At 46.2% G+C, this 26,123-nt stretch overlaps 1 protein-coding gene across 1 annotated transcript in view; it reads left to right on the top strand.

The window, feature by feature from the left end:
* SLIT3 (slit guidance ligand 3) overlaps window positions 1-26,123 on the top strand; it is a 584,433-nt gene that overhangs the window by 390,263 nt on the left and 168,047 nt on the right. Inside the window, exon 5 of the mRNA XM_040630315.1 lies at window positions 8,303-8,374. Coding sequence (XP_040486249.1) covers window positions 8,303-8,374 — 72 coding nt within the window. The remainder of the gene's footprint in view (window positions 1-8,302; window positions 8,375-26,123) is intronic.

Consider the following 26,123-nt stretch of genomic DNA (forward strand, 5'->3'; position numbering starts at 1 on the left):
TTAACCTGTGTGATCCTAAAGCATTTGAATTTGTGATTTCTAGAACATCTGCCCATAAGGAGACAGAAGGTGTGTATGTTAGTGACTAATCATAGAGCAAACAAATAACCCTAACCTTACTTGCAGTCCTGCTCTAGAATGGTCACAGCGCAAGATCTGCCTCAAGGCCCGGCTGCTCATTACCTGTCCTCCAGTGTTTTTCCCCCTCAATGCAACCCTCCTAGAAACCTGGGGAACACTTGTCTGTGAGGCCGCACCTGGAATGCTCTAATCCCAGTCACCTGAGTCTGCCTTACAGGTTTAGGGGAGTCCAGGGGCAAAGTGCTTGGTTTCCTCCTGCTGAATCGCTGGGGTCCCAGGGAAGGGTGTAACCATCAATGGACTCTTATCCCTTCTAGGTCAGCCTCCAAAGTGGGCCCCTGCGTGGCTTTGTCAGGTATGGATTAGATATTGTCACTCTGTCCCCCTTCAGCCTTCTGTGACGCTATCCCATAAGTACTTTGTCCAACACCTGCAGGCTCACACCTGAGACACGGGAGGCCTTTGCATCTTGGCCCCAAAATTTTCCCTAGATACTTAAGGTAATAGGATGCAGTATTTGTTAGCTTCATGCTAATAAGACAAAGATAGGGATTTGCATTTATATCCTGCATTAGAGTATAGAAAGCACTTGATTTTTCATTACTCTCAATGCTTATCCTGATTTCACAGAAGCACAAGTTGAGGCTCAGAATTGAATTGATGTTCTTACAGACACACAACCCATTAAGTAGCACAACTGGGGTGTGAACTCAGCACCTAATCCCATGCACAAATCATCCTATGCATCCTCTCAAACTTGTTCAAAGTTTACACTCCAGAGCCCATCCCCAGGGTTTCTGACTCGGTAGGTCTGGGATGGGTCCCAGAAATCTGCATTACGTTTTTTTATTCTGGAAAATTTCACACATATGTAAAAGTCAAGCACAAGTTATAGGGGAACTCCTTTGCACCTAGCACTCAGCTCCAGTAAGTATCCATTCATGGCCAATCTTACTCCTTCTCCATTTCCACCCACTCCCCCCTCTTCCACATTATTTTGAAGCAAAACCCAGACATCGTCATTTAATCCTTAATTACTTCAGTATGCATCTCTCAAAGATAAAGACCTCAATGAAGGGAAACATAGCCCACAATACCATTATCCTATCTAAATTATTTTAGAAACAAAGGATCTGTATTTTTTGAAGCATCATCCGAAAATTCTGGAGAGGTAGACCATGAGCCCCACTGCGAGAACAGCTGCCGCGTGCCATGCCAACTCTGAATAGCATCTGCAAACCGTCCTGATTTTATCAGATGTCCACTGTGAAAGACAAAACCAAAGTACTCGATGAAATAAGACTGCAAGTCCCAGTGATTCGGATCAGCATCTTTCCCTCCCCCCCCCCAAAAAAAACTTAAAAGATGTCGAGCATCGAGTAAAACAAAGCTGTGAATTATTTTCCTTGCTGGTTAGGAACAGTCTGCAGTGTGACTTTAGATACAGGATTTCTTCTTGTTGGAAAGGGAAAAAACCATGAAACTGCAGCTCTTACATTGGGGGACATCTAGATGTTTGTTTTCCAATCAAATATGGGAAGAGTTCTGTTCATTTGATTGGGGGTCAAAGAGAATGCAAGCTCCAGGACAGGAACTCAGTTCTCTTCCCTTCTGTGTCTGAACATGTGACACAGAAGAACAGCACATAGTAGGTGCTAAATTTATTTTTTGTTGCATGAAGAATCTAAGCTGACACTTAATCTGCCAATATTAAACAGCTGAATGGTGTGGCTAGGAGTTTTCTAATGAGCTTGTCAGAGGAAGCAGAATGAAAGGAGCTTTTCCTGATCTCTTTCATTCAGTAAGTTTTTAGCATCAAGAGAGCAAGCGTGTAAACTGGTGCAATGAAATATTCAGAAGCCAGCTGGAACAGTGGAAACTAATCGTTTGGGAGTTTTTTGGGGTTTTTTTGTTTTGGTTTGGTTTGGTTTTGGTTTTTTTGGTCATGTTTTGGTTTTTTTGTCCCCCAGTGATACATCGATTCTCTGGGTCTCTGGCATACATGGCAGTTCTTTCAGGAAATGATTCAGCTATTCCATTATAATCTCCCTCGGACAAAGGATGCCATTGACTAGACACCCAGCTGGAGGTACCAGGGCTTCTTAGCTGGGACATATGCTTGGGGCTCACTTGGTTTGACCCAACTGCAAACACATATAATCTTGCTTATTAAGGTAAATTGCCTGCAGAAGAGATTTACCTTTTAAGATAAATCCTCCCCGAAGTTCACATCGTAAAATCCCCAGGGAATAATTTTTCCTGCATGTCTGTCCCTCCCATTGTATAAAATAAAGTAAGCAAGACCATCTTTCTCTTGGACTCCTAGAGAGGAGCGATAATGTCACAGTTACTATATATTAGGAGTTGGGGCTAAGGGGAGCAGGGTTCAGCTTTGTATAACATGGCAGCAGTGAGAGTACAAGAATTTTTAGATTCATGGATTATCTATCAGAAATTTTTTAAATCCCTAAATGAATTTTGATTGATACCTACTGTACCAATGGGCAGGTTTCCCCCTAGTAGGCAGTGACTAGGAAAGTAATTTTAATACATACTCAGGCCAAAGAGAATCAGAGTGGTAATCCACTGCCCTGATCTCAAATCCAATAATGGTTCCAAATAAAAAAGGTTTTGTTTTGTTTTGTTTTTAACATTTTATTTATTTGAGAGAGAGAGCGCGCGCGCGAGAGAGAGAGCGCGCGCTAGAGCGAGCGCACAGATGGAGAGGGAGAAGCAGGCTCCCCGACGAGAAAGGAGCACGATGCAGGGCTCGATCTCAGGACCCTGAGATCATGACCTGAACCGAAGGCAGACACTTAACTGACTGAGCCACCCAGGCACCCCTAGAAATGCTTCTAGATCATCCCCTCTTTTAGTTTGGCTAATCAAGTGGTGGTGGGTTTTTTTGTTTTTTGTTTTAAGTTTCTAAAAAGGTACCTAATTGGTCTCAGTGTACGGCGTCTGGGGAGGTAGACAAAGAGGGTATCGACCGGGTTGTCGCAATTTCCTTTGGTCACTAATCCTCCCCTGTGACCTCTTGATCCTCGGTCCTGAATATGTCATCTTTCATGAGTAATTTTTTTTTAATCTGAGAACTTCCTGAATCAGGAGAATTGCCCTTGAAGCCTTTTTATGAATGCTTTGGGTTGGATCCTTTGGGTCTCTTTACTGACACTGGCTCCCATCTCCTGCTTCTTTAGATTTTGAGGATAAAGATCATGACCAGGAATGTCTTCAGCAATCTTAGAGTTGCTGGAGTCACCCTGTTCAGCCTAATGGAGAACAGGCAGAGCCAGGCAATATGTGTTTTTCTTGGGTGGTCTCTAACCAAGGACCATCTGATGCAGAGCTCTAAAGGCCCAGATCCCTTGGTTAGAGACAGGAGCTCCCAGGATATGGGGCTAAGGCTAGGACTTTTCCTAACTGACCTGTATTTCCCTCCTTGATCCTGCTTCCTGCATCCCTTACTGGTCTCTCCCAGGAGCACTTTGTGAATCCATCACTTGGCTAAATGTCAGCTTCTTTGAGAGCCCAATCTGAGACCTTTTCTCCTGAATCAAGCTCTCCTCTCCCATTCAAAAGACTCTAGAATCAAATATGGATACTCCTATCTAGATGATAGAGGAGGGAAACTTTGATCCCTCCCCCAGATTTTATGGAAAGAATATTAGCAATGTTTATGTGTTCTATTCTTTGCACAGTTTAGACATATGTCCTGAAGAGGGTCATAAAGAATGTTCTCAGCAATACAAAATGCAGGACTGAATGGGCGGAACATCATAGAAAGAAATGCAGGCGTTTGGTGAATGCCTACAGGGTTCCCGGTGCCCTGCAAGGCGCACCTATGTCAAGTCCTTTCATCCCCGTGATTAACCGAGGAGGTCAGTAAAGCCCCCACTGTAAAGATGGGGAAACTGAGGCACAGAGCATTTCAGTAGTTTGCATGGTCATACAGCTAACTCGCTTGCCCCACCTCAGAAACAAGAATCCCCAAAGGTTGGGGGAGTTTCCAAGCCCCATCTTGTACCTTTGGAATAGTTGAAGTTTAACATCTAGGAGCAAATTCCACCCCCCACAAACTGCCATTTAACACAGACAGGACTTCCTGGGAGCATGAATGTGACCTGAGACAAGTGCATTGTCCCCACCAGAGCAAAGAGGAGACTATTTTCCTGCTTCTTGCCTTACCATCTTCCCTGGTAAACATGGGGTGGGCAGGGGTGGGGGTGAAAGTGGGGACTGTCATTCACTGTTGCTCTGAGAACAAAGCATGCCTGACATTGCAGGGAGAGACCGGGAAGCATTGCAAAGCTCCACTGGAAGTAGACAACCTTTCAATCCATTTATCAAAGTGTCTGCAGTTCCCGTTTCAAGGTAGATGAAGCAATAATAAATTTGTGAAGAAAGTTAATCTGTGTCCAAAGCATTTTAGTAAATTAAAAAGGGGGGGTTGGCTGGAAGGGGGATATATTGGTTCTTGCCAACTCCTATTTGACTTACTGTCTCCTTAATAAGTCCTCTTTGGTCTTGTGTTTTTGGATGGAATAATCCGTCGGTTAATCATTTTCCGGAAGCAGGAAAATGCACTTTAGCTAATGCAGTTCTCCTTTCTTTCAGAGTCCTAATTATTTAAAGGCATCCCAATCCGTAGCCCTATTTCCCAACCAAGAAAGCGTTTCCCACCAGCCATCTTCCTTTACTTCCCCCAGAAAATTTCAGCACACCCCTTATCCTCTTATCGTGCTCCAGCCTCATACCTTTCATCTAATGTTAAAAAAAAAAAAAAAAAAAAGTTCTCTTTCCCTGGTTCCTTCTGAGCGTTTTCCCTCAGGAGGGGCAAGGTACTAAACCCCCAGCAAGCAATTGGCCAGAACTAGGCTCTTGGACACTGCGGATAGATTTTGTTATTTTTATGTAAATGTCAGCTGAAAATGGTGGCTCTTGTCTCTCTCAAGGGTAGTGCTTAGCCCTAGCTCCATGCTCTGGCATCACGCTGAGATAAACACGCTATTAGGAGCCTTCACAAAGGCCTCGAGATAATTGTGAAGGGGCAGTTACCGAAAATGAAGCACCCAGCCCTGAACCCTCCTCCACGCCCCATCAGTAACACCATTAAAGCTGTCAGTTTGTCAGCCCACTGGAGGTATTTATGAAATCAATATACAGTCCTGCAGATGGATGGCAGTGGTATTGTTAGCTGGAGAACAGAGGCTCAATGGAAAATAAAATTAATAAAATTTACAAGCGGATCGTCATGGGGAACAGATAAATTCCCTACAATCCACTGTTTTGCTCAGTTGCGGCAGGAGGAAAGCCATGGCAGAGAAGTGAAAAAAAAACTGTACTTTAAACTGGGTCCCTTCAACTAGGAGCAAGACTGGGTCTACTTCCAGCAACAAAACAGTGACCAGAAACCCAAGGGGCTGCCCCGTGCGATTACAGGGTTTTGCCTGTGTGATTGCTTCTGTGGGATGTTTCCCAGCAGCTGGGCCCGATTTTTCTGCTAAAATGTTACTCTCCTCTTATCATCCCACCATATTACAAGCCAGAACCATCATTCAGTTATTTCTTCAGTATGTTTGGAGCACCTTAAACTCCGAGGGTTAACGCAGTATTGAAGTACGTGCCCTTTCTCCTAGCTCCTAGGCGTGGTTATAGCTGACTCATCTAAACCTCTCCCTGTGTGCTCCCCTGCCCCTGATTCTGATCGTCAGCCGTTGGCCAGAAGTATGGCCCGACCTGTTTCCCAGAGTGGCCAAAGATAGCAGCCAAGGCTGGGAGGGTAGTGAGCAGGGGCGTGCTGTCCTGGAGACCAGCCTTTACTTGGCAGAAAAGACTAGGCCCATTGTGGTGGCTGGAGCCTTGGGTAGAGCCCAGATGCCTGGTGGAAATTGCATTAGTCAGATGACAGGACCTGCGCCCTCTTCTCCTGGAGTCTGATGGAGAGCAGAGAAGTGACCTTGGTGACCCCGCCTGACCTCTCCTGTCACCGTGGGCTTTGTTCAGTGCCCCGACTCCAGGCTGGAGCCCTGCTCATTGAATCAGGCCAGCCGGGGGAGCCTGCAACGGGGCTCCTTGTGCATCTAAATTTATTTACACCAGTTGCAGACAGAGGAAACTGGATTTGAGTTGGGGAACACCTGTTATTCAGTTCCAGAAGCCACCCGTAGTTGTATCTACACCCACCCCAATTCTGAGCCTTGCCTTGGGGCTTAACCATGGCCCCAGACAATCCCCAAGTGTCTAAAGTTCCAGCCGGCTGCTTGAAGTGTGATAACTCCTCTCCGCAGGTGAGAGCAGGAAAGGGACGCCTCTCTTCTGTTTTCTGTTTTTCCTCCTGCTCCTTCACACAAGGTGAATTTAGACAGCCTAAGTTTTATTTTTATTTTATTATTTTTTTAATTTTATTTATTTTTTAATGATTTTTTTATTATATTATGTTAGTCACCATACAGTACATCCCTGGTTTTTGATGTAAAGTTCCATGATTCATTACTTGCGTATAACACCAAGTGCACCATGCAATACGTGCCCTCCTTACTACCCATCACCGGTCTATCCCATTCCCCCACCCCCCTCCCCTCTGAAGCCCTCAGTTTGTTTCTCATCGTCCATAGTCTCTCATGTTTCATTCCCCCCTCTAATTACCCCCCCTTTATCCCTTTCTTCCCCTACCGATCTTCCTAGTTCTTATGTTCCATAGATGAGAGAAATCATATGATAATTGTCTTTCTCTGCTTGACTTATTTCACTTAGCATTAGTTTTAGTGGGGGATGGTTGTCTGACCTCTCTTTTCAAATAAATATTTGGAGTCCTCTTCAGCTTTGATTAGGTTCCTGTGGAAAATCAGTGTGGGACAGTATCCATTAGTACAATCTGCCTCTGGGACAACTTGGCAGTTAAAGACGTTTACGCTGTGACCCAGCACGTTCTCCTTTTAGGACTTTATACCAAGGAAGGAGCTCAACGATTGCCCCCAAAAACGTGTGGGGAGGAAAACTCATCCTAGCGTTTCCTTAAATGACAGTAGCCCACAGTGCGGGATCCTATAGCCCTGTATACAATTGGATGGTGTACGGTGATTAAAACTGTTGGCGCACACGTACTGTAATGACGGGAACAGATGCTCTCAATATAATAACTGGAAAAAGAGTTTATGACTGACGATATACTATGAGATCATATTGGTGAGATTTATACATATTGCTCCTCATTTGTAACAGTGGTTAAGGTCTGGGTAGGTAATTGTTTACCTTAATATCTAATGATTTTTGTGTTATTTTCAAAATAATTGAGATATATATCTGTATCTATAGATGTATATACATACGATTGGGGTGTGTGTGTGTGTGTAGACACAGGTATGACTGATTACTCACTGAGATTCCAGGCAAACTTGAGGTGTGAATGAAAACAAGTGCATGTGTTTGGTTTGAGTGGGGGGGGATGGGGGGAAGGAAACAGAAAAAGCCACATGGGTCTTAGGAAAGGAAACTGAGGCTTTGGGGATTTTTGAAGAGGACCCTGTCACAAGACCTGGGTTTGAGCCGACTTCAACACCTGACACTTTGTCCCTTACCTTTCTTCTTCAAAACAACACATTAGCACTGCTTAATGCTAGATGAAGGGCCAGTGGGACCCCCATTTTGGACAGGTTTGTAGAAATGTAATTTGAAGTCATCAGGCCTGTCACTAAGCCGATCCAGGAGGCCCCCGGGGGGTGTCTGGGGCTCTGGAACAAACGGAGATGGTCACCCCCATCAGAAAATCAGGATGGCTAGGCTCCTTTCCAATCCCAGATAACAAAGGCAGAGAGTGCCTAAGAGTGGGAGACTGAGTGCTGTTGACCCTGCAGTGGGGGAGGGACGGCGGGGGGGTGGGGGGCAGCAAGAGGTCTCTCTGGGAGGTGGCAAAACAGAGAATTGGGTGCGGTATGAGCAACAAATAACCCAGCGTGTTGGCTCGTGGCCTGGAGGTGCGAGACCACCCACAGAGCCCGCCCTGGAGGCGAGCGGCTCCCGCCTGGTAACCATTCCAGCAAAGGCCATCACTAGAGGAACAATGTGAAGGCTCGTAGCAGCCTGGGGCCTGAGACTGAACAGTCCCTCCAACACTCCTGATCTCAGAGGCAGCCTGCGAGGGGTTTTGTTGTCATAATGAGATGCAGATAAAGCCGGGCCTTGGTCCTTAATGCGGTGTGCCTCTTCTCTTCCTGTTTAGAGATCTGAGCGAAAACCAGATCCTGGGGATCCCGAGGAAGGCGTTCCGTGGCATCGCCAACGTGAAGAACTTGTAAGTGGTTTGTTTTGTTTTGTTTTGTTTTTCTTCTCTGCAGATGTGACTTTCTGGCGAGAACAGGGGTGAGGGACGTGATGGGAAGGTGGCATCCCCTGCCGTGTGCTGGTTCGGTGCAGGCGCCTTTGAGACAGAGTGAGGGATGTGCTTGAGTGGTTTCCAGGGAACACACGTTGGATGCCATGACAGCTCCACGCAGTCCCGTTGCTCTCTGGTTTTCCGGCCCCAAGTGTGAGCATTAGAGTCCCAGACCTGGGTCAGGGCCTGGCCCCACCATAGCTCTGTGGCCTGGGGCTTGACTCAGCTACTCCCCAGGTCGTTATTTTCTATAAAATGGGGATGATGGACTGGTGGGGGCATTGACACAAATGAGGAAGCGTGCCTCGTACGTAGTAAGTGTTCAATAAATGGGAGCCCGGATGATGGGGGTAATGATCATGACGGCAACGGCATCACCGTTAGTAATAGGGTCTGGCGAGAGGGCCTGGCCGCTGGTATCCCAGGATCGCAGGGGGACGCAGCCACATCCACTCACTGCACTAGCTGCTTGGTTTGGGAGGTGTTTTTAGTTTTATTTTGAAATAATTATTGATTCCCAGGAAGTTTCAAAAATACTAGATAGGTCCACGTGTCCTTTTACCCCAGTTTCGTCCCAGTGGTAACATGTTACATAACTAGTACGGTGTGAAAACCAGGAAACTGCCATGGGTGCACTCCACGGATGTTATTCTGCAGATTTTGGATAATTGCTCCCCTCGTGTGTGTGTGTGTGTGTGTGTGTGTGTGTGTGTGTGCGCGCGCGCGCGCCTGCCTGTGGGGTTCTGTATCATTCTACCCCATGCAGACTCCTGTGCCCACTGATAGGATCCATGAAGAACTAGTCCATCACTATGTGTCTTAACTTGCCAAATAACCTTTGTTGTTGTTAACCTGGCCTCCATGCTATTTAGCAGGGACTCCTGGGCCCTTACTTTCACGAGGACTGTGCCTTCTGAATTCTCTGCCCTATCTCCATGTCCATGTGTTCGGAGCGTGTGTTGGGAGATGGGCCCAGGAGAGGGTCTGGTTGGTCTGGGCAAGCATCTCTGTCCACTGGCCTCTGCAGGCTCCCACTCAACTTGAGAAGTCTTGAAGGAGGTTTCTTTAAAACTACTTTAGCTGGTTTTCCTTATAAGAACTACAGGGATATTAGTGTCCTGGGAAACTGATGATGGCTCCCAGATACAGGCTGTCTGCTTCCCCTGTGGCTGAGAACCTAGCGGGAAGTTTTGCTGTTTCACATGCAAAGCACACAAGAGGGCAGAGGCATCTCGAGGTGAAGGGAGCCTAGGGCAGCGAGGACTTTGCAAGGGGATTCCACACAGCAAGCTGCCCACCGCTTCATCTGGGCGTGTTTGCTCAGAAGCAGGAGAGGGCAGGCTGGAGCAGACAAAGCCATGGAGAATGTGACTCAAGATTGTGCATATAAACCCAAATTAAGATGCTAATTAGCATCCCAGAAAGGCAAGGCAAGAGAACTTAGAGACCCTCTAAAACCCCACCGGTCAACAGTGAGAAAATTGGGGACCAGAGCAGGGCAGTAACTAACTCAAGGTCAGCCCCCTTCTTAATCTGGCTGATGCCCAGATATACATTTTACATATGTAATGTGGTTTATCTGTTCTGTCTCATGGCTCTAATTTTAAATGGGCCAGTTAACAACAACAAAACACTATAGTGATGTATACGCAAGCTGTGTAATTACCAACTGCAGTTTTGGTTCTCAAGAAAGTGATTAAATCTCACAGTGGTCCACGGTAGTTGCTGAAGGGGGGGGGCGGTTGTTGTTTTCCTGTAATATCTCTAACTCCACAAAGGCCTCAGGAGCTCAAAGATTCAAGGTTCTGCAAACACAGACTCCTGAGTCACTCAGGAATAACTGTCAGGCCTTCCTTCTCCAGGCCTTGCAAATAGGTGTTACTCAAAGGCCTGAACTCAGGGAGGATCTTCCTTTTGTTTTTTATACCCAGTGTCAGCATGTGGTCCTGGGGGCGAGAGGAGAGGGAAGTAAACACACTGCTTAAAGGATGAATTAGCCAACAGAACTAAAGGGGGGGGGGGGCTGATCGCTTTACACTTTGAATCAGTTCCGTCAACATACCTTGGTTGGGCAGAACCTATGAGGCCCAGAAGTATTATCTGTATTCTTGGGTGGCTTACGGTAAAACTGGAGACAAGACACATGGCTTTAGGGAGCATAGCCTAAAAGTTAGAAACATGGCTTTGGCCACCTGATAGATCTAGGTCTGATTTTCAGCTATTGTGCACACAGAGTCTGTGACCTTAGGCACATTACTAGACACTTCCGAACCTAGATTTCCTCCACTGTAAGATGAGGATAAGAATTGTACTTAACCTCCTAGGCTTTTTGTGAAGGTTAATAAAATAATGAGTATGGATAACTTAGTACTATGCTTAGTACATGGAAGATATTTAGAAAGTTCTAGCTACTGTGACTGCTGTATTCCTTTGTTGTAGTTATAATCCTAAAGACTTTACCCAGGCCTGAATGATGACTGGAACTCACAAAGTAAATGAGGCAATAGTGTGTGCAAATATAGAGGCAAACCTGTATAAGGTGTGTGTTAAGGGACACAGGCAGAGCCATCTTGTGAGGGTGGGGGTTTATGAGACAGAACAACAGGTGATAAGGTTAGGAAGAGAGGTGGAGGCCAGGTGGAGGCCAGGTGGAGGCCAGGTGGGGGCAACACTTGCCTGCAAGCACTTTAGATGTAGGCACTGAGAATGTAGATTTTTCCAACATGGGAAAAATCATGATGAAGTCATGTATTGTGGAAGAGGAGCCTAGGACAGGAGGAGGAGGAAGAGGAAAGAGGGGGACAGGAGATGAGGCTGAACCCAACGTAAGGGGTCAGGGCTCACACTTGGGAAAGAGAGCAATCAGAAGTGAAGAAGGATCCAAAGATACCAACAGGGCCAAGGCAACAGAAATTGGCAATCAGTGAGATATTAGTAGCCGGGGGGGAAGAAAAGTAGAAAATGATGAGTTTCCGAGCTCAGACGATACAAGGAATGATGGCAAATTTTCATAGACTTTCATCTATGCAGCCGTCAAAATGAACCTGCTAAATGCCAGCTCTGGGGCAAGCCACAGAAAGTAAGAGCTGTAGATCTGTAGATCTGCGAGCTTTGCCTTCTTGAAGCTTCCACTCCACAAAGACCGAAAGGTCAGGAGGAGAAAAGACAAACTCGAAGATCGTTAAGTTGGGTGTGAAGTGATGTCAAGTCTTCCACAGACAGGTGGATGGGGCATCTTCTGTGTGTTGGAAGTTGGCGAGCCTGACATCCCATCCTCTTGCTCCTGCGGGGTAAATGACTTTGGTCTCTGGGCCACGGCTTTGTCTATGAGCCTCAGCTTCGATGGCTTTAAGAAGAGGGAGGTAGAGGAAATAAGCCTTCAGCGAAACTATCATGTGGGTAATTGGAGATGTAGGAGCTGAGCTGAGGAGCAAGTTCAAGGAGGGGAAGCATCTGCGTCGAGGTGATAATTGAAGTTATACGTTTAAATATGCATCAGTACATGTAAAATAGAAGACGCTTTGCAGAAATTAAGTTTGTATAAAACCTATTAAGGAAACACTCCTCCTCCTACCAGACCTCAATTACCTGCATGTAGGTTGTCTCTCTCGTTACAGATTTTAAATCTCAGGAAGGTACATCCCTCTCATCAGTTTGTTTCGAGAACCACCTCCCATTCACCCCCTCCCCAGCCTTCTCTACCACCTTGTGTGAGCTCGGGGAACATAACACTGCTCTATTTCTTAGGTAAAATAGGAGTAGAGGATAAATTATTGGAGTATCAGGCTATGAAATGACTACAGTTGGGCCTATCCACGATACCATATATTTCATTAGGAAGAGAAGGTCAAGGATTGTCTATTTTTTTTTTTTAATTTTGTACTCTTGACATGGATTTTCTTTGCTTGTCCTGACATTACCCTTCGAGAAGGAAGAGACTGTGATACACCCGTTTTCCAGATGATAAAGTTAAGTTTCGATCAGTGTGTTTAATTTGGTTAAAGTCAACAGACGCAGTTGGGCCTAGCCCTCCCCACGTATCTATCCTTAGTAACATACCCAACCATGTTTTAGACTCTATCCATAGACACTTCTGTGTACCCAGGTCCTCTCTACTCAGCCATGCTAGCAACAGGAAGAAAGGACAAGTAGCCAAGAAGCCTGTAGCAAGGGAAGGCCTGATTCACAGAGGCAAAGGGGCAAGCGTGCAACGTTTGTCAGAGCCGAGGGCGGGACACACGTGGTGTGTAACCCAGTGGGAATGGGTGCTAAAGGCAGTGGAAGGAAGTCCCTAATTGCTTCCTGGTTCTCAAGAGAGAAAAGGTAATTAGCTGGGGATACCACTCTATGCAGTTACTGAAAGCTGGATTTATGGGCTGGTCCCACTCTGCTGCCTGTCTGCGAAGGGGAGAGGTGCTGTGTTTAAAGAGCAGCAGTGAGCTGGACAACCAGATCTGGAGAAAGAACACTTGGAGAGACTGTCCTGTAGGTAAAGCAGCAGAAGCTGCCTCCTGTGTGCAAACGGTGCGCCGGGTACTGGACCGGAGGCATCGGGAGGGGGAGAGAGGGAGATCGTCGGGAAGGCACAGAGATAAGGACAAAGAAGTGAATTGGGAAAAACAGAGGTGACAAGCCACCATCCAACAAAGCATAGGAAGAAAAAGACAAAAGCCAGTATAGATTGCTTTTTAAAAAAATGTCCCCTTGCCCTATCTTTCTCAGCACTTGTGTTTTCCTCTGTTTTTCAGTTTCTATTTGCGAGGACTCTGTAGGACATGCATTCCAGAAGGGAAAATCAATAACCCCTGTCTCCGCCAGCTAGCGGAATTTGGACTTGACGGTTTCAAAACAAAGCGAGGCAGGCGGCCTTTGTGTTCTCTAGTTAGTCTGGGTTGCCGCACTGCCCGAGTCTGCCCTCCCGCTTCCTGAGATTAATGAGGGCTGTCTCCGCCCGCCCGGTGAGCAGCCAGTAATCTTATGTGAGGGTGAGGGAGGTGTGTGGAGGGACACGAAGCACCCACTCGCTGGGAGCATCCGTGTCTGCTAATCTCGGCAGCTGTTCATTCTGCCATTGTGCCTGGAACAGAGTTCACGCTCCTGGTCATGCCCTGCAGGCCACCCTATATGGCGGGGCGCTCCCTCACCCACATCACGCCCCGTGCTCCACCTCATCCCTTGAAACACTCCCCGCTCCTTCCTCCCTTTGCATGGGATGCTAAGCCCTCGCAACTCGGCATGGTCAACTTCAGATCCATTCTCACCTCCAACATCACCTCCTCAGGGTGGCCTTCCCTGACCCATCCAGAGCAGCTCCCCCAGGCTTCACTGTCCCTCCTCTCTATCCCACTACCCAGTTATATTTCTTCAGAGCACTTAGTGCCCTCTGAAATTATCTTGTTCATTTATTTGTCAACCTGTCTCCGTCTGTCACCCAGAAGGAACATGTGTACGCGGGGCCTCTCCTGCCTCTGTCACTGTGGAATTCCTAGTGCCCAAGCAGTTTGCTGCAGAGAGTATGGTCAACTAAAAATGCGTCAACTGAATGTTTGTTCATCCATTCCTTGAGTATTTGCAGTTGACCTATTATGTATAGGAAATCATGCACAATCATGAAAACGTTGAATATGAAAATATTATAGAAAGAACAAGATACCATCCTTGTACTCAGAGAACTCAGTCTAGTGAGGGGACAGACTAGTGAGTGAGAAGGTACAGGCCGTGTACCAGGACTCAGTTGGAGGTAAGGACGAAGGGGCGGGACACACGTGGTGTCCCCCAGACAGGCCTGATTCTGGCTTCACTCAGGAAGTGACATGAGTTGGGTCTTGAAGGATGAGTAGGAGTACGTCCGGGGGAAGGGCTTTCCAGGCAGAAGGAACAGCATGTGAAAAATCACCCACTGGTGCAAAGGCACAGAGGTATACGAAAGAGTCGATGCTCGGAAGAGTTGATGGCTGGAACGCAGCAAGCAGGAGAGGCACTGAAGACAGATGAGCTTAGCGAGGCAGGGAGTTGGGGCCAGTGGGGAGGGGACTTCGAATGTCGTGATTCATGGCACCACGTGATCCACTGAAGGGCTTTTCATGGGGGCGTGGTGTGACCAGATGTTCATTTAAGAAAGGCCATGCCAGTGACAGTGGGAAGGACAGACGGCCGAGGGGAGACTCAAGTCCTGGTGGCCAGTGGGAGTACTTGTGCAGCTGTTGACAGATGACAGGGCCCCAAAGGCAGGCTCGGTGGACCTAAAGAGGGAGCGGCAAACTGCAGAAACCTGCAGGGGCAGACTGGGCAGCCGAACCAAGTGCCCGTCACCAGGGCCTGGCAGGCCAGAGGCAGAGACAGCTTTCAATGCCAGGCATCTCTGCCGGCTCGGACGCAGGAGTGGTGCCTGCCTCTCATGAGGAAAGCCGTGCTGCCTCTTGGACAGGGGGTTCAGGAAATCTGCTCTCAGGGGGCAAGCAGATGCTGTGCGATCACCTGCCCAAGGGGCAGCAGGGTTTCCAGCCTTTCCTCCCTCCGCATTCATGGCTGTATGTCAGGTTCAGAAATGCTGCTGGAGGAAGCTGGACTGGACCCCCATCTGCTAAGTGCTACCCAAATAAGCTACCCTTAAAAAGGGATCCTGTCCGCCCTCCTCCCTTTCTTCCTTTCCCTCCTTCTCTCCCTCCCTTCCTCCCTTCTTTCTGCTCTTCTGTCTTTCCATTCTTCCTTCCACACATCATGATTGAGCCCGTACCCATACCAGACCCGAAGCCAGTCCTGGAAACAGAAGAATAAGACATAGTCCCTGTTCTGGAGAAATTTCATCTGCAGAAGGAGGCACGCAGATTAACACAGAGCATATATAATATGATAAATACACCCCTAGAGCATCTTCTCTACCTGCCCCATGGCCAGCAGTGCAAGTGCTCAATAAGCAGCAGTTGATTTATTACAGTAAAGCCACGGAAATGAGAAAAATAGTAGAAGACACCGGTGAATTAGATCCCGTTAGTCTGGGAAAGATACGTTACTATGTTACCCGGAGGCGAGGAGGTGGTAGTGGTAAGTGCCCCATTCCAGACGTTGTGCCTAGAATTGCAGCCGTGTAAGTGGCAAACAGAACCCCTTCCCAGCCAGATCACACAGTTTGTAGTCTGCGTTAGGGGTCCTCTCTTGCGCTTTGGATATTTCTTATGCTCACTCTAAGTTATAACCGTCTGCTCAGTTGTCTTTCTCCTCCCGTGGCCTGAAGCTATGTAGACAGAGAGGTCAAGTCTGTCTTGCTCGCCGTCTGCTTGTTTGCAAGAGTCGGTCTATGCCTGGCATATATGATAGGTGCTCAAACAATGAAAATTAATAAGTGGATGACTTTCAGAACAGAAAGGCTCCAACGCTTAGCGAATCACTAAAACCCTGAATGAAAGAGCACGATTACATCTGGGAACAAAGAAAAATTAAAGCTAAGCCTCGAGAACCAACCCATAGAATCCCTCATGGTTTTTTCAGGATAATGGAGACCACTGTGCTGTATCTAGCACCAAAATTTACTGTCCGGGATATTTTTATTTGTGGACAAAATGCTTTTTAAACTCATCACAGATATTTAACCCCTGTGAGCATTAAATCCACAGAAAATGAGGGGTTTAACCAAGCATGTGGAATAGAATCCCTTCTTTCCTGCACCCTGGCAAGAAGGCACAGTGGTTTTGGGCGCCTCGGAGCTGAGCTGCGTGGTCTTATGAGAAATTTACCATTGGGCTGAGCTTTTTGCCTGGAGATTTTTAGCTCTCAAAAGAAATGAGGGGCGCCTGGGTGACTCAGTTGGTTAAGCGGCTGCCTTCGGCTCAGCTTATGATCCCAAGGTCCTGGGATTGAGCCCCTCATCGGGCTCCCTGCTCAGCGGGGAGCCTGCTTCTCCCTCTGCCTCTGCTGCTCCCCCTGCCTGCTTGTATGCGCTCTCTCTCTCTCCCTCTCTTTCTCCATCTCTCTGTCAAATAAATAAAATCTTTAAAAAAAAAATGAGAGGGTCTTCAGAGGAGGAAAGATTAGTATGACAGTGGGGGTTACTCTTTGAGACTCTAGTCGCTATTGATGCTTTGATTCTGTGTCTCATTGGAGACAGCGTAGTATAGTTTTGAAGAGTGTAAATGTAAAGTGTGAGTTTTAGAGTCAGACTTGATTTTTTTGTTTGTTTAATTCCAGCTTTGCGCTTATGACCTGCGTGTCTTTGGGCAAGTTAGTTAACCTTTCTGAGTCTCAGTTCCCTAATCTATAAAATGGGAAAAAAGCAAGTGAGGAGTTAAACAGGAAAGTATGTGCTTTATGTGTGTGAATAATAATGCTTTATGGTTTTCCCAAAGCCTTCATAGGTATTATCTTTTTTTCTTTAAGGATTTTATTTATTTGAGAGGGAGATCATGAATAGGGGTAGAGGAAGAGGGAAAAGCAGACTCCCCACGGAGCAGGGAGCCCGATGAGGGGCTCAATCCCAGGACCCTGGGATCATAAGGGAGTCCAATGCAGGGCTTGATCCCAAGACCCTGGGACCATGACCTGAGCTGAAGGCAGGTGCTTAACCAACTGAGCCACCCACGCACCCCATAGGTATTATCTTGTTTAAGCAGCCCTGCCAGATCATTAGGGAGAATTTTATTAGCCTCTAGGTATAGATGAAGAAGTTGAGGCTCAAAGAAATGCAGGACCTCTCCGAAGGCAACAGAGCTGCTCAGTGACAAGGCGGACGTGGGACCCCAGGATGTGTCAGTGCTTTTCTGAGTGGCTGGCTAGGAAGAGCTCTGAGATTTGGTGAGCACGGATGATGTCTTGTAGGAAGCAGCAGATATAGATCAGTGGGGAATGTTGGGAAAGCATTTCTGACACCCAGCACCAGCCAAGCCCCTGGGAGGCAGGAATAAGCTGTCATGGTCACCATTTGGGAACAAATTTCTGAGAAGACCAGCAGGAGTGTCTGAAAGTGTGAGTTCTTTTTTTAATTAATAGACTTCATGTTTTTTTTAAGAGCAGTTTTAGGTTTACAGAATAATTAAGCAGAAGGTACTTAGTCCCATGTACCCTCTGCCCACAAATATAGTTTCTCCGATTGAATCTTGCACTACCGTGGTGCACTTGTTACAATTGCTAAGCCACTATTAACACATTTAACTAAGATTTGTAGTAGCTAGTAGGGTTTGCTCCTGCTGTTGTGCGTCCTCTGGGTTACGGCAAATGCACGATGACACGTATCCACCTTTGTAGAGACATGCAGAATAGTTTCACCGCCTTAAAAATCCCCCGCGCTCCCCGTTCACCCCTCCCTCCATTCTCCTAAGCCCTGGAGTGTGAGCTTTTAAATGTACAGGGAAATCCCTTCGTGTTCCACAGCCCTTCACAATAGCTTATATCTGTTCCATTGCTCAGACTCGAGCAACCCACGTCGTCTTTTTGCTTCTTTGAGAGAGGGTGAGTGACACCCGGCAAGTTTAAGTGCCACAGAACACATCAGCAAGAAAGCCAGGAGCAGTCCCGGCTTTCTCACCTGTAGCCTGAGGTGTGAGCATTAGAATTTCTTCCTGATTCCGCTCCTTCAGAGGAGACCTGTACTTCAAAGCCCCTGCCTGGGGCTGGTGTTCCCGTAAAGACTCCGCATAAACTCTGAGGGTGTTTAAATAATGGTTGCAGTCTCAGGTTCCCAAGTCAGCCTGCATGGAGTCACATGAACCCTGGCTCCTACCACCTATGTGATCTTCAGCCAAATAGGTCACTTTCCTGGCCTCAGTTTCCCTNCATGTTATGTGGAAATATGACCCTTGTAATGGTGTTGTCATGAAGATTAATAATAATCGCTCCTTTATCTCATCTCTGCGAATCAATTTGAATCAGACTATCACATCTCATGGACCATCTTCCCTTCTGAGACAAAATACACACCCCAAGAAAAAGGTTATATTTACGGTGTTCCGCTTCAGACCCTTAAAAATATTTAACTTCCTCACACCTTCTCTTCTTTCTTCCAGTGGGGCTGTCGTGTTCTGGTTTATGGCTTGTAATAGGCAAGGTAGAAAACAGGTCAGAGAAAAAGCGGTGTACTTTCTCCACCCTGATGCATCTCCCTGTCCCCAGCAAGACACAGAAGGCACCAAAAGAGCCCGGGAGTTGTGGGCTCAGTCACAGCTCTGCTCTTAACTGCTGCCTATCTGTGATGGGCTGAATAATGGCCCCTCCAGAGATGGCCACAATCTGAGCCCCGGAATACATTACTATGTACCCTACATGGCAAAAGGGACTTTGCAGATGTGATTAAATGAAGGATCCTGAGATGGATAGACTATCATGAATTATTTAAGCGCACCTGATGTAATCAGAGGGTCTTTATAAGAAAGAGGACAAGCGCTGGAAGCAGGGGGAGAAAGACCATGTGATGAGGACAGAACTTACCTGGAGAAGGCGAGGAAACAGATTCTCCCCTAGAGCCTCCAGAAGGAGCACAGCCTGCTTGCACTTTGACGTGAGCCCAAGTGAAACTGATCGGGAGCTTCTGACCTCTGAATGCTGAGATAATACATACATATTTTAAACCTCTACGTCTGTGATAATTGTTACGGCGGCAGTAGGAAACCAATACTAATACTGCCCTCCAGCTGCCACTGAACTAACCTCTTGGTGTTGGCTTTCTTGTCTGTTGCGATCAGTGGATTTCAGGTGTATTCTGAGAAGCTCTAGTGCTTCAAATGCCTACAAATAAAAAGTTACTTTTAATAATGACAAAGTTTTGAATTCTCTTAGACATTGATGTTCAACATGAGATTTTGAATAACTGAGATTCCCATTTAAAAAAAAAAAAAACCCTGAAAAATCACCGGACTAGACAATCTTTCAGGTAGGTTCAGACTGTAAAGGGTGATGATTCCTTGAGACCATCATCAGGGAGGAGCTAGGTTGTGTCATTGAGAGAAAAGTCAGCAGCAGAATCAAAAAGCCAGGATCTGGTGGGGACCAGCAGAGAAGGAGATCAGAGTAACACTTTATCTCAGTGCCTAGAAGTTGGTTACCCAGGTGGAGGGTCTGGGCTGGGCTTACCTTAAGAGAGAAGAAAAAGAGAAATTGGATGCTGACTGGGAGACATTTTCTGGAATGGGGCTGACGGCATCTGAAATCTTTGGGACATCCTTGGGACTGGTTACAGATTTCTGCAGCATGTCTGAGTTCAACCAGCTTTCCTGCACAATCTCCGTTCCTGCTTGCCTTGCCAGATTGACTGGTTTACATCTCAGGGAAATGACTGCTTCGGGAAAGAGGGTTCTTTAAGGACTTCAGGGAGGGAAGACTTGGTCAGCCACGCACTCAAGAAATATTTGCCAGATGAATAAAGAAGTTCTCGAGCAGGGCCTGAGACAGTGGTTTTCAGAGCCTGAGATGTCAGCCCCAACACTGCTCATGATGGGCACGGGTGTGTTATTGGAGCTGGTGTTTCAGAGCACCTTGTTGTATCAGAACTGACAAATCTATACGCACGGCTTTGCCAGAGTGGAGCACTTCTGTGTCGGCCGCCAGTGCTCAGCTCTGTAAATGGACAATGTGTTACAATGTGTCCATTTAGAACGACAGCCGTTATTTGCCATCGTTAACACTCTCCTTTAAAGCTCTCTTTATAACCAGGCCCCAGGCACAAGTGCCCAAAGCTAAATTACTTCTAAACGCCAATGATCCGTTCTCAGGTACCGTGTCTGCCAGGAAAACTGCCTAGCTGGACAAATAAGTACCTAGCAGATAAGATTTGGTTTGCCCAGCACATGGCCCAGCGGCAGTTCTGAGATTTTATAGCTAATTAGCATTTCATTTGGGAAGTTGCACTTCTTTTTCGGCTCTTAGAAGCAGCACCATTTCTTGGGCTCAAGGATATGGGGTATGTGTGCTGAGATCCCTCTAAAGCCCATAATTTAGCCTGAAATGCTCCTATCTCCTCCCCACTCCCTCATAGAATAAACAGAGGCTGCTTGAAGAAAGGAGGAGTAGCTTCAAAACAGACAGTCGTTCTTCTTAGTAAGTTCTTATAGAGCCCTTAATTTATCTTATTAATTTCTACCTGTCATCTCACTTAATCTCCATTGACAACCTTATGATTATTGCCAATTTACAGATGATAAAACTGAGGCACAGAGGAGTAAAGTGATAAATCCCAGGGTCGTATGCTGATAAGTGGCAGAGCCGGGACTTGAACCCAAAGAGTTTAAATCTAGCACCTGTGACCACTATGCAGTGCTGCCTATACTTAGAAAAGCGTTTAATGAAAATAAACCAATGGACAAAATCCCACCTCCAGACAGGTTTTATTTCTTCTTCTTTGTGGGGTTCCAAAGATCAGTAAATTTTGCTTGAGAAATCTGGTTTTCCAGCTTCTCTGGAAACATCAGATGTGTTAACGCTGGACACTCAAGCCTGCCTGGCAAACAGTAGCCGGAAGCATAGTTGCAGCTTCCCTCAACAGTATGCTGTCCTGTCCCCAGCAGGCCTGCTTCCCTGGTCTTACAGGCTTCTCAAGAATCCCATCGTTGTGGGGAGCCATCTCCAAGGAGGAGTTACCACCCCACCTCTCCCGTAGAAGCGTCCCCAGTCTGCAACGGTGCTTTGCTACTTAGGCACAGTACTTCTCTTCCCCGAGCCTTCACTAACTTTTCAATAAAATGAAGATGATTGTTAGCCCCGAACCAAGCCACAAATTTTCATGTTAAAGTTAAATAAGAAGACAAGTGGAAAGGCCTGAAGATAGAGCTTGGCACAAAGTAGTTGCTCAGTAAATATTAATTTTCTCCACCCCCTCCCCTCACATTTTTCCTCCTTCACCTTCACTGATGCCGGGAGAGAGAACCCCACAGTCGGCCTATTGGCATAAAGGGTTGGAGGAGAGGGGAGGGTTTGGAGACTTGGTTTGGTTGTCTTGGGCATTCTCTCTGTTCCAGTATCTTGAAGACAAGCCCTTCAATAGGGGTAGTTGGCTTACATACCATGAGTGGAAAATGACGATTGGAGGGGGCCTGGTGGTATTGAGGGAGTCACAGGAAGTTGTAGACGCTATGGCTAGCTGGAGAACGATGGCTCCATCTGAATATTACCGTGACGTGGCTCCCACCGATGTTTATAGGCTCACCTTTACCAATTTTTTTTTCATTTTCCTGAAAGAAGCAAGAAATTGAGATTTCTCTGTAAAATCATCTGATTTCAAGATGCCGGCACCTAACGCAAAATCTTTGTAAACACTCAGTAGCCTCTTTGTGCAGGCTAAATAACACCACCTGTGGGTCAAATTCGGCCATGGGGTCCGACCTAGGTGGTGCCTCCCACTCCCTGAGGAGCGGACTACCGCAGGAATGGAAGTGAAGGAAAGGTTCTGGTGGTTTGTCCCAAAGCCCGATGTGTCAGTAATCTGATCTTTGCTAATGTGTTGGCAGGCTGTAGTGCCATCATTCCTTAAACCACTTAAAATCCACCCATTTCCAGAGGCCCTGAAAGAGTGGCAGTCGGAATGCTGGAGAGGGATGAATTTGAGAACAATACTCCCGTAACCACATCACGCAGATCACTGCTAATTGTGCTACGCAGAGCACTGTCCCTGGACTTAAACTTCCCTTCTGACCACATCCCATAGTGTTTTGAGGCCAAATACCCTGCCAGGAATTGGGTTTGCGGCCTCAGAGTATGGCCTTGGCCCATCCCTGAAGTGGGTGACTTTGCTATGCTTTCTTCAAAGTCACACCCCAGTGGTCATCTTCACTGAAGAATCCCAACACCGCCAACCCCCGAGGGACTGACACAGTCTTTAGCTTGACTTCAGGTTATTTATTTGGATAGACTGTTGACTCAATACACGCAGATCCATCTGTGTGCCTCCACGGGCACGAGCGTCATCTCGACACCATCAGTGATTGCCTGTCCTTTCAGAGCTCACGAGTGGAGTCCTGTAGTCCCCTTTCTTCTTCTCGCCCTCTCCCACCCCATAATTTTTCTCCATTGGGTTTGTACAGTAATAATCATGAAGTAATGATCGCATGTCTTCATTATAGCAATGTGTAATATTTCCAAAATGTGGGTTGATGATGCGCTGCTTCCTGATCTGGACCTTATCAAGAATCCAGATGCCTGCACCCTGTTATTGACTAAGTGAATCTTGATTTCTGGTTGGGCCCCGGAATCTGCATTTTAGCCCACTCAGGCTTGATTCTATAAGGTTTGAGAATGACTTGTGTGCTGGATTAGGACTTGGCATCGAAGTGAGAGGAATCTGGGTCCCAGACCTCCCCACTGATCGTAAGCAAGTCGCTAACTTCTCTGAGCTTGTTTTTTTTTTTTTCATGGAGACTAAAGATAGTACTTACATCAGATAATATTTGTGAAGTAGTTAGAACTGACACATAGTGAGCACTTCAAACATGAGTTATCTCATTGAGTTGTTATAACAACCCAGTGAGGTAGGTGGCATCGTCCCTCTTTTCAAGATGAAGTTTAAACTCAGCAAGGTTCAGTAGTTTGCAGAGATCACACAGCAGAGCTGAAATTTGAACCTACATCAATCTGACTCAAACTGTTAACTGTCCTTAAAACAATAGTGGGAAATCAGTCCAGATTTGAAATGAGAGCAAGGGGGCCTGGAGGAAAGGGGTGGGCAGACCCGGCCTTGTCTGTGAGGCAAGTGTCTGTGGTCTGTGTTGGGCTTTCCCTGTGTGACTTTGGGAATGTGAGGCTGTGGTCGTGGCTCCCATTGACTCCTTTGTGTCTAATATTCTGGCCTTTGTTGCTCTTAATTTGTCAACCCCTTGGAATGTTGTCAGTGGAGGAGGTCCCATGTCCTGACAATGGATTGGAGAACGTGGGAGGGCTTCATCTGGAGCGAAGCCAGAGAACAAAGCCTCCCTTTCAGTTACTTTGAGGCCTTTGTCTCCCCCAAACAGTGGAGAGTGGGGGACCTCTGGTTTTCTTTGGAGCCATTCCGGGCTTCTCCCTGTGAGTGCCTTACAAGCTGAGAATGAGCCTGGCCCCACTTTAAGTTTATGCCAGCTCTGCTACACCGGTGAACCTTGACCCCAACTGGGCGGAGAGAGGGTTGCCATCTGCCCGAGGCCAGTGTAATCCACACATCTTATAGGGAGAAGGAAAAAGGCATCTAAAAAAAGAGATGTCAAAACTCATCTTGCTTCCTCAAACTTGGTTACTCTACGAGGATTTTTTTTTTTTTTTTAACCTATGGTGGGGTGGGTGGGCAGGTGAAGCCCACTACTGTTTCTGTTAGGAATGAGAAAACGGTTTGAGATATGGAATTAAGCTATTAAAGAATCTACCCAATATGTCATTAAGATGTCTTTAAAAAATCAGATTACCAAACCATGTGTTCTCGTTTATTTTAAAAAAATACAAAGAAAGGTACATTTAAGAGTGTGAATATGGTCGTGTATGTTTGCACAGGAAATAAGTCTGAAGGATATAAACCCAAATGCTGACAGTGGTTGACTGTAAAGGGTAGGAATTTAGGTGATTTTAATTTTTAAATCAGTTTTATTGAGGTATAATTTACTTATAATAAAATGCATGCATTTTAACTATACAGCTCCTTGCATTTTGACAAGGGTATTGTCCTGTAACCACCACCTAAAGTGTGCTTTGTGTCTGTGTACAGTCAGTCCCCACTCCCCTTTACCTATGCCTTGACCCTGGCAGCCACCAGCCGGCTCTCAGGCACTACCATTTTGCCTGAGGAACTAGTTCATATAAACAGACTCATACAGTGTGTTGTGTAACCAGCTTCTCGCACTTAGTATAATATTTGGAAATTCATCTTACACTGTATCGTCTATCGGTAATCTGTTCTTTTTGATTGCTGAGTAGTACTCCTCTTACGGATCGACTGCAATATGTTTACCCACTCTCCTGTTGGTGGGCATTTGGGTTGTTTCCAGGTTGTGGGTATTATGAATAAAGCTGCTATGAACTTTCACTTACGTTTTCATTTCTCTTGGGTAAATACTTAAGAATGAGTTTATTTTTTTTTTATTTTGTCTCCTTTCCAGTATTTCTACAGTGAACATACATTACTTAAGAGCAATTAGAACAAATACCAGAGTAGGATATATCCCATATCCCACTGTTATAGAAAGCTGACGTAAGTTGGGAAAGATCTTACTATATTTTGGCCATGGCTGTCTTAATTCTAGGGTAGTGCGTCCAACTTCTCCCCATGAGATTTGGAGGTGATTAGAGAGATTCTTTTCTTAAGTGCTTGCTAAGAATCCATGGGGCACTGAACTGGCAAGGACGTGGAGCAGTATTTTACACTGACAGAGGGAGTGTCACCAGCGTAACCCTCTTAACAAGCAGTCTAGTAACCACTATCAAACATGAAAATACACATACTCCTCAATCCAGCCATTTAACTTTGATGAATCTGTTTTACAGATAAATGTATACAAGTTCCCAAAAGGCGTATAGGTAAGCATCACTTGTAGCAGAGATGTCTTGGGAGCCACCTAAAATCCCATCAGTAGGCCACTAGTTACATGAACTATGGTATGTCATTCACTGGACTATTACAGAGTAGTTACAAGCAATGAGACTGATCTTTGTATGTGATACAGAACAGCAGCCAGAGCTGATGAATGAGAAAACAAGGTGCAGGAAGGTTGGTACGGTTTTTGGTTTTTTGGTTTTTTGGTTTTTTGTTTTTTTGGTTTTGGTTTTTTGTTTCGTTTACCGTTTGTGCTTTTAAAATAGTATGCCTGTATTTGTTCTCATATGCTTTCATGTATGTGAGATATTTGGGGACACATTTATGGGAAACTATAATAGTTACTGCTGGGGAAGCTAAGTTGCAGAACTGGAGGTAAGGGCAGGAGGAGTATTGCATTTCACTCTCGACTTTTTGATGCTCCTTGAACTTTTCTTCATAATGTGCATATATTTACATATTTTAAAAATCGCAGGTTAAATCCATCTGATCTGAGCCCGAAGAACGGGAGCTCTCCTGTTTTATTTGATTCCCTAGTATAACACAGATAACAGAGAGTGCTTTTCGGAGCAAGAACTCACAAGACTCCGAGCCAGCCGTGCCCCATGCCCACCTGTCTCAGTCACAGTTGACCCTCCGTAACTGGAAACTATGATCATTGCCATTTGCATAAGTACAACCACATTGACCCACAGCTCTGCCTGCCAGTTTTGAATGAGGGGAATTATTTGTATTCCATAGGCATCTCTGATTGTGGCCTTGACCAGCCCTGAGATATCTTTCAACAACGAATCACCAGCAGCCAACCCCGTGACCTTTGGGAAATGAATTTGCCTGCCGTTGGGCCGGCCCCAGTTCTCTTGCCCAAGTAAAATGTCAATTAGATCACTGGCTGAATATCGCTTTTGTCTACTTAAGCATATTCAGCTCACAAACCCGCAAATGTTTGCTTGATTCTTTCTAAAAACAGACTCTACGCCCAAGTTCAAAGCGTGCTCCTGGCTCTGTGTAGTCACAGAAGGAAACCAGTGCATCGATTCATTGGGATGATACAAATATTGAGTCATTATTCAGCTGTCGGGCAAATCAAACTGTGTGATGCTGCGAACAGACTGTATTTAATTTGGGTTTGTGGACGCTTCTGGTCTCGTGGCATCGAGGTTTCGTGCACAGCATTTCCTCCTTCTTCACCCCCAG

Source organism: Ursus maritimus, unplaced genomic scaffold (genome assembly GCF_017311325.1).
Source record: "Ursus maritimus isolate PB19 unplaced genomic scaffold, ASM1731132v1 scaffold_15, whole genome shotgun sequence".
NCBI lineage: Eukaryota > Metazoa > Chordata > Mammalia > Carnivora > Ursidae > Ursus > Ursus maritimus.